The sequence below is a fragment of the Carassius auratus genome, chromosome 35 (genome assembly GCF_003368295.1).
Source record: "Carassius auratus strain Wakin chromosome 35, ASM336829v1, whole genome shotgun sequence".
Classification (NCBI taxonomy): Eukaryota; Metazoa; Chordata; class Actinopteri; order Cypriniformes; family Cyprinidae; genus Carassius; species Carassius auratus.
This window is the reverse complement of record NC_039277.1, coordinates 11,530,596-11,539,366: the sequence shown is the minus strand read 5'-3', so window position 1 is coordinate 11,539,366 and position 8,771 is coordinate 11,530,596. Positions and strand designations below refer to the sequence as shown.

At 35.2% G+C, this 8,771-nt stretch overlaps 1 protein-coding gene across 1 annotated transcript; it reads left to right on the top strand.

Moving 5' to 3' along the window:
• The first annotated feature begins 2,066 nt into the window (after positions 1–2,066).
• Positions 2,067–7,334, top strand: LOC113054392 (vacuolar protein sorting-associated protein 26B-like). Its single transcript, XM_026219921.1, has 6 exons — positions 2,067–2,552; positions 3,820–3,976; positions 4,111–4,275; positions 4,393–4,568; positions 4,701–4,843; positions 5,067–7,334. Exons 1-6 carry the CDS (start codon positions 2,330–2,332, stop codon positions 5,199–5,201), a joined length of 999 nt encoding a protein of 332 aa, XP_026075706.1. The 5' UTR covers positions 2,067–2,329; the 3' UTR covers positions 5,202–7,334.
• The last annotated feature ends 1,437 nt before the right edge of the window (positions 7,335–8,771 follow it).

The window sequence follows — 8,771 nt, the reverse complement described above, 5'->3', positions numbered from 1 at the left end:
ATTGGCGGAACACGGCAAGCACTCATTGGAAATGTATCACCCCTTTCCATAATCGCAAGCTTCATCTTTCAAAATAAATGTAAAGACAATTAATAATGTCCTTAGTTTTACCATTAGTTCAAGCCTGAAAGGGGAACAGAGTCACGTGATAGACACAGTGATGAAGCTCGTATATGATTGTTGTACACAAGCCATGGACGGTTTAGAGAGCTGACGCCACTATGTGACCCAATCCCTCTCTCTCTCTCTCACGTGTGCATGCACACACACACACACACACACACACACACACGACACGCAAAACTCCACATTTGAACATTAAATAGCAAATACTTAAACTAATAACAAAACATACTCACAGTAGCTGATTCAGAAGCGCCAGATTGTCGTAGCAAAGTCTGAATTATCTCCTCTCCTAGGTTCACAAAACAGTCGTCCATTAAATTCTTTGCTGTTCTGTTGGTAGTAACCTTGAAGATTCCTAGAGGCATCTACTTTCTGAAGGCCAAATAAAGTGCTTTTGCTTTTGCTTAGATACACACAGCATATCCCTGACATGGCTGTTTCAACACTAACTGTGGTTACTGAAACCACACTTCTTTCTTTGTGTGAACATTATTAATATCTAGTTAATAAAATCGAAAAAGATACTAGTCAGTGTTGGATTGTTTGCTTCTAATTAAAATATATGTTAAAATAAGTAGCCCATTAGTTTGTTATAAATAAATGTTAATATGCCTTATACTTTCAGTTAAACAGGAATTCCAGAGGATTATGACTGCCATGAAAGAATTTCACCACAAATTGTAGCTTTACAATCACATTTTCAACAAAACATGCATGTGGCAATGATATGAATGTTAGGAACAGGTGTTCATGCAGAGCTGTGCTGTCACTAGCTGTGGTCACTAGAGGGAGACATTAACTACATAGACCAGGGTGCATCCATAGACTGTATAAAAACAGGGTGCATCATTACATCTTTTTTTTTTTTTTTTTTTTTTTTTTTTTAAACGAAGACAGTGTTGTCAGCATTTTCAAAGATGTTTAACTTATAGAAAATAACTTTTTTATTTATTTTTAATATGACACTTCAACAAACTAGGGCTCTCTGCAGGTTGTCTGAAGGTAATTGTTTAGACATTTTAAGAACTTTTTAGTGCATGCAACATTTAATGCCTTAATGAACTGATGAAGACTTAATGGCTTTACTTTAAGCCCTTAATTTGAGAACGTGGGAAAGACTTTTGAAGACCTGCAGAAACCGCATCCAATATGACAAATGCACATGGGATGCACATAATCTTTTTCGGTCTGGTTCTTATGAGAGCACCAGGAGAATTGGGTTGTAACTCACACTGCACAGTTTGGTTCATTAAATATAACTATACAAATAAAATAACTATTAACAGAGATTAAAGTATGAGGGCCTATTGCATTTATTTATTTTGTATTTTAATAAAATAATAAGCAAAATATAATCAAATAATAAACAAAATAATCAGTGTAATAATACTATTATATTTCAAACTAAATCAATTGCGTATAAAATAAAAATACACTTATTTTATACTTCCTTTGAAAATACGATGCTAATATTAACTCTTTATTTATTTTATGTATTTTCATTATTTGCAAACCTAAAATCAGCACGCTTTTATTTTGGCGGGTTGCGCCTGCTGCAGAGGGAATGAAATATCAGTTATGAGTTTTGTTCTAAGACCAGCAGAGCATATCCCAGATTTATGCTTTCGCTTTGAGTGGAAATATTATACAGTATCACAGTTAGTCGATCTAAAAAGATGCATTAACAGCTGTCAACAATGTTGGTACACAATGAACGGTCTGGATATAATTTACAAATCGCATTTTTATTTTGGTCGCGTATGCGCACCTGTGCACCCCTGGATAACATTTTGTGTGCATCAAATGATTAAAAATTAAAATATTTAAAACTCCTAAATACAACTACTCTAATGTACATTTGACTATTGGTAAATTAAATTCAGTCTGTTACATTTGAGTTCTGGTCTATTTAAGACTTTTATTTTGAAAAATAAAATATTTACGTGGACTATCCCGGTAGTAAATTCATTTCTGAAGCTTGTGCCTGTTTGTACATTGCTGGAAAAGAAAAATCATCTGCATGTCTTAATACAGTAGCCATATGAAGAATAAGCTCAAAACTATTTGAAACAGCCTATTATAAACGTACATGCATTGCAGAAGACAAAGCAGCTCGCTTGTGAACAGGACGGGATTGTATTGATGTGGAATTGGTCCAGGTGTTAGAATACAAAAGGATTCCAGTCCAGCACAAGGTGTCGGGATGAGCTTCTTCAGTTTCGGACAAACTGCTGAAATTGACATAGTTCTAAATGATGCCGAGACGAGAAAAAAAGTCGAGCACAAAACAGAGGACGGGAAAAAGGATAAATACTTCCTGTTTTACGATGGGGAGACAGTCTCTGGGAAAGTCAACGTAACCCTAAAGAACCCAGGCAAGAGGCTCGAGCATCAAGGAATCAAAATAGAATTTATCGGGCAAATCGGTAAGTACAACGTTTAAACGAGCGATGCAACGTATGTGCTGTCATGTGACAATTCAACATTTAACATTTGTGTTTGGAGGTGTCGCGGGCAAATTTGTTTCGTAAATAAGGTTTAATTAAGGGGGGTCCAGACTAAAGTTATAACATGTTAATATGTTGAGGTGTCAAATTACAAACACCTTACGTTAGTCTCGTGACATATGACACATTTTTGATTCGTGAACGAATCGTTTTTTCGAGTTGGATGTTTTCAGTGAGCCGAGCGATCCGATTCACAAAGCCTGTCTAATGATTCCTTCACAATTAGCAATGAATCGTTCAGAAATCGCTCGGAGCGTATATTTATATGACAAAAAAGGCAATCCACAAGTATGCTTTCCTAATTCAGCCAACAACTGATCGACCTGTTGATCCGAGAACCGCCCTGTTCGGACATTTTTTCCTCGCTAGTCTAGAACTGATGATGAGACGAAAAATAAGTTGATTTTTAAAAAGCAGAAATTTTACAAATTGTAAAACCTGTACTGGACATGGTTTATTAACCAAAAAGAACCTGGACTTTTTAAGTTAAGAAAGGTAAATAAAATGTTATTGTTTTTAATGTAAATGCTAATTATATTTATATTGTAAACAAATGTCGCGATGTTAGCATGATCGTGGCTGCAACAAACTGAAGTGGAACAGTTAAATGGAGGAAAATAAATAATAAATAGTACTATGTGCAACATATGAAATAACCATATTAAGTTCTTTTATCCCGTTCTTTGAAACGAATTGTTCAAAAGAACAGAATCTCCGAAATGAGTCGACTCCCATCTCTAGTAAAAAACGCGGTTTAATAGGAACCACACCCCTAGATGCTCGTCACAAGCTATGAATCCTGTTTTTATTTTCAGTAATGAACAAGTTCCATAAAAGATGCCTGTGTTCCCCTGTTCTATGTATTTAAAGTTGCATATACCATTATTGCATTTTAAAGAAATGTGCAGAAACTTCTATGGAAAGAAAATGTCTTTTTTCACCTGATGCCTATTTAATTTATCAAGATATTTATACAACCTTATTTAGTGTATATTAAAGGCATAGTTTACTGCATAACACTGTGTTGTTTCATACCTGGCAAACCTAACAAACACAAAGCCTTAACGGATTGTTCTCACTTGGAAACAGAATACACAAACATAATATTAACATTTTATTAAGAAACAATGTCAAACTTTGTGCTTCTAGTAACTTCTTTTTTCTCTCCTGTGGCTTTTTGTCTTAGAGCTGTACTTCGACAGAGGTAACCATCATGAGTTTGTCTCTCTGGTTAAGGATTTAGCTCGGCCTGGAGAAATGGCTCAATCTCAGACCTTTGATTTTGAGTTCACACACGTGGAGAAACCGTACGAGTCCTACACAGGCCAGAATGTAAAACTACGGTATGTTCCCGTTGTGTAGCTCTGGAAATATTGTTTATATGAGCTACAACAATATATTATGCACCTAGTTGATAGTTAACTCTCTATGAAGTTGGTTTAGATGGTTTTATTTTAAACTCTTATTTGTCCTACAGCTATTTCCTGCGGGCGACCATCAGCAGGAGACTCAATGACATCTGCAAAGAGTTGGAAATTGTAGTGCACACACTCAGCACATATCCAGAACTCAACTCCTCCATCAAGATGGAGGTGGGAATTGAGGACTGTCTGCACATTGAGTTTGAGTACAACAAGTCCAAGTAAGCCAAGACAGCCAGAGGATGGGAGTTTATGGTTTTAACTAAAACCAGTTAATAAAATGCATTTTTTTTCATCCACTGATATCCTGCGTGTATTTTTTTTCACCAAAATGGCAGGTATCACCTGAAAGATGTGATTGTGGGGAAGATCTATTTCCTGTTGGTGCGAATTAAGATCAAACACATGGAGATTGATATTATTAAACGGGAGACAACAGGGACCGGGCCGAATGTGTACCATGAAAATGACACCATTGCAAAATACGAGATAATGGATGGAGCGCCTGTACGAGGTATGAAACTATTCTTAACAGCTCCTTTTATAAGGATTACGTTTCTGATGGATTCATGTGAAACTGATTCACTCTGGTTTCAATGATGAAATGAAGTGTACTGATTTTTAACTTGAACTGTACTGGCTTCAGGTGAATCCATCCCCATCCGTCTTTTTCTGGCTGGGTACGAGATGACGCCCACTATGAGGGACATCAATAAAAAATTCTCTGTTCGTTATTACCTGAATCTTGTACTCATTGATGAAGAAGAGAGACGTTACTTCAAACAACAGGTTGGTCTTGACTTTTTTACTAATTTAATAAATAAAAAAATAGCAAAGTATATGTCAAAACAAAGGCACTTTAATTTTAATTAAGAACTACTTCCATTTTTGACCACTTTGATTTTAATGATTCATTCTTTTTTGTTTGTGTAGCAGGAGGGATATTTTAACCGTTAAATGCCTAAAACATGATCTATTTTATGAATGAATTGACACTTTTATTGATTTGTAGGAGATTACGTTATGGAGAAAGGGAGACATTGTGAGAAAGAGCATGTCCCATCAAGCTGCCATCGCCTCCCAGCGCTTCGAGGGCTCGGCGAGCTCAGAGAAAGCACTCTCTCAAGCTAAAGAGGAGGACGACTAAACCTAACTATGTCTTCTCATCATCTCATGTTTGTTAGAGCGTGTGTATGGATTTAAAGATGCGTGCTCCCAAAATAGATGGCAACGTAAACGTGATATTTCACATTCCTAAACATACCAGTTTATGATCAACAAGTTCTTAAGTTGTTTTTTAAAAGGGATGAATATGAAAAGTAAAAATACTGATTACAGAAACCTCAATGCGATATTTACAAATTCTTCTTGGGGGTTCCTCGGAGATTGTTTACTTTTTACCAGCCACCCTGAATTTAATCGACCCATTCCAATTTCCATATTCCATTCACAGCCTTTTTCAAATTAATTCTGTATCGAATGTTTTGCTATTGTAGATTTTTTTTTTCTTTCATAACCTATACATTGCATACAGTATTGCATTTTTGTTTTTAATGAAATGGTGTTGAACTAATTCATATTTTTAGTGATCTTTTTTTATTTACCAATACATGCCTTTTTGCTTTTGTTGCCATTCCAGACTATAAATTCTAAGCACTTCAGGGTTTTTGCCGATGTGATTTCAGTGTCTCCGGAGGGACCCATAACTCCATATCAGCGCAAAATTACGTACGCATTTCTGCTTCAGCTAAACTGAAACACACCTGATTTTATCTGTCAGATTGTGCAGATATAATGATATAAAATTATATGAACAACCTAATTGCAGTGTTTATAAAAGTGTATAAAATTATACATTATAATTTTAATTACTTTTAATTCAGTGTTTTTCTGTTGATGTTTTGGTATGGGAAACCGAAATGTTTGACGTTGCTGGGTAACACTTCTTTATAAAGTTCAAAATGCTAATCTTAGTTAATGTTTATCTATAAATTAATTATGATTCAACTGCTTATCTGTTAGTTCGTGTTGGCTAATAAAACAAACTAATGTTAAAAAAAACTTTAAAGTAAAAATGTACTATTTTTATGTAAAAATTAACATTAATCAAGACTTATAAATGTTAAAGGATTAACTATTGAACAACCTAATTTTGAAGCGTTACTATGTTATCATTGGTTGTTTTAATGTTTAATGTTCGGTGGCATAATTCAGGTGGCATTTATGTCTTATTTTAGTTCTCATTTTTACCAACACTGGAGATCAACTTTCATAGTACGTCACATATCTAACCAGTCACTATCCAATAGCCCTATGTCAGAAATCTTTGACCATAACATACATGTTAGAAAATACTGATAAAGTGTGTATTCAGTATGAAAAGTATTAACAGGGATGAATATCCTTGAAGTAACTGCACACCCATTTTGAGATTGCAGGCTCATTACCGCTGCCTTGTTAATGGCTCTCATTGTCATGATTATTTCTTTGTCGTGTTAGGACCGTGGGGGTGTTTATCCGTCCAAAAAAACAGGATGTATCATGTCCCTTCTGTGAGACTGCAATTTCATAATATTGGTCTTCTGTTAGTACTTCCATTCACTTAAGTAGAAAATGGTCTGTGTGTCCGTCAATGAACATTAACTAAGATCTGTGATGTGTTTGATGAAAGATTGTGAGATACTGATCACACACTAGATTCTGGATATTGTTTGAGAAAATTGCTTTTTTTATTTTTAATTTTTTTTACATACCATGTCAGGAACCCTTGCTTTTGGTGTCAAACTAGTAAAAGGTGGCAAGGCCTGTCACAGAGGGCTAAAGCTATGTGTAATTGATGTCTCAGCTGTCTCTTTGCAGAATACTCATAGCTTTGTGTGCCACACTGTGTTTACTGACTTCACGTATATGATTTTACAAAATTAGCACTGTGTATTCTTTCAAAACAAAGAAGCAACAAATAATTTGTTGTTTCCCAACTTTCTTTACATTTATCATTGTGCAAATAAAGTGCTGCTTAAAATGGCATTAGATAACCATATTTCTATATTAATATTATGTATGTACAGTGTTATGTATGAACTCTAAGTATATGATTTTGAAATAATTTAGAAATCACTCTAAGGTACTAGCAGAGTTTACAAAATGGATTCTAGAAGATTCTAGAACTGTGCTTATGTAAAATATGAGTGCAGAACAGACATAACCTAACTGCTCTTTTAGTAATTGTGCTGTATATGACATTTTGTTTTTTGATTAAAAATCGTTTCCCTCCTATAAACTTTCAGAGTTGCGTGTCGTCATTTCACCAGCAGTGGAACTCAGAATGGAAAAATAAGCTGTATAAAGTAAGCTGTTTTGTGGTCTTATACAGTGTTGCCTTTGTGAATATTTCTCATTAAAAGTCCACAAGGTCTATCTTACATATGTATTTAAATATCTCTTAAAAGAGCTAAAGGAGTTTGAATTGGTGTTAAAATGAGTATCTTTTATCTTTAATGCATAAACTCAGTTTCATTTGATATTTTTCTCCAAAACAATTTGATTTGCATGGTAAAATTAAACTTTTTGAGGTTAATTGAGTTTGTAAATACTGAAAATCAGTCAGCAGTAGCTCTTGATAACCCCTAGAGGGCAGACTAACCTCATTTACCCAATCAGCAATGCACTACAGCCAATTTGATAATGGGTTTTCATATTATTTCACTGCACATCAGTGAATGTATCACAGTTTCCACAAAATATTAATGTGCACAATTGCTTTCAACAAAAATAATAATTGTTTGTTGAGAACCAAATCAGAATGTTAGAATGATTGGCTGCTGAAAATACAAACCCGATTCCAAAAAGGTTGGGACACTGTACAAATTGTGAGTAAAAAAGGAATGGAATAATTTATAAATCGTAAACTTATATTTTATTCACAATAGAATATAGATAACATATCAAATGTTGAATGTGAGACATTTTGAAATGTCATGCCAAATATTGGCTCATTTTGGATTTCATGAGAGCTACACATTCCAAAAAGGTTGGGACAGGTAGCAATAAGAGGCCGGAAAAGTTAAATGTACATAAGGAACAGATGGAGGACCAATCTGTAACTTATTAGGTATATTGGCAACATGATTTGGTATGAAAAGAGCCTCTCAGAGTGGCAGCATCTCTCAGAAGTCAAGATAGGCAGAGGATCACCAATTAGTGGAGCAATATCAGAAAGGAGTTTCTCAGAGAAAAATTGCAAAGAGTTTGAAGTTATCATCATATACAGAGCATAATATCATCCAAAGATTCAGAGAATCTGGAACAATCTCTGTGTGTAAGGGTCAAGGCCGGAAAACCATACTGGATGCCCGTGATCTTCGGGCCCTTAGACGGCACTGCATCACATACAGGAATGCTACTGTAATGGAAATCACAACATGGGCTCAGGAATACTTCCAGAAAACATTGTCGGTGAACACAATACACTGTGCCATTCGCCGTTGCCGGTTAAAACTCGATAGGACAAAAAACAACCCACATCTAAACATGATTCAGAAGCGCAGGCATTTTCTCTGGGCCAAGGCTCATTTAAAATGGACTTTGGCAAAGTGGAAAACTGTTCTGTGGTCAAACTAATCAAAATTTGAAGTTCTTTTTGGAAAACTGGGACGCTAAGACATCCGGACAAGGACAACCCAAGTTGTTATCAGCACTTAGTTCAGAAGCCTGCATC

Coding starts and splice junctions, on each gene's coding strand:
- LOC113054392 (XM_026219921.1), top strand. CDS start 2,330: ATGAGCTTCTTCAGTTTCGGACAAACTGCTGAAATTGACATAGTTCTA. Junction 4,276..4,392: donor TTTGAGTACAACAAGTCCAA/GTAAGCCAAGAC, acceptor CCAAAATGGCAG/GTATCACCTGAAAGATGTGA. Junction 4,569..4,700: donor GGATGGAGCGCCTGTACGAG/GTATGAAACTAT, acceptor TACTGGCTTCAG/GTGAATCCATCCCCATCCGT.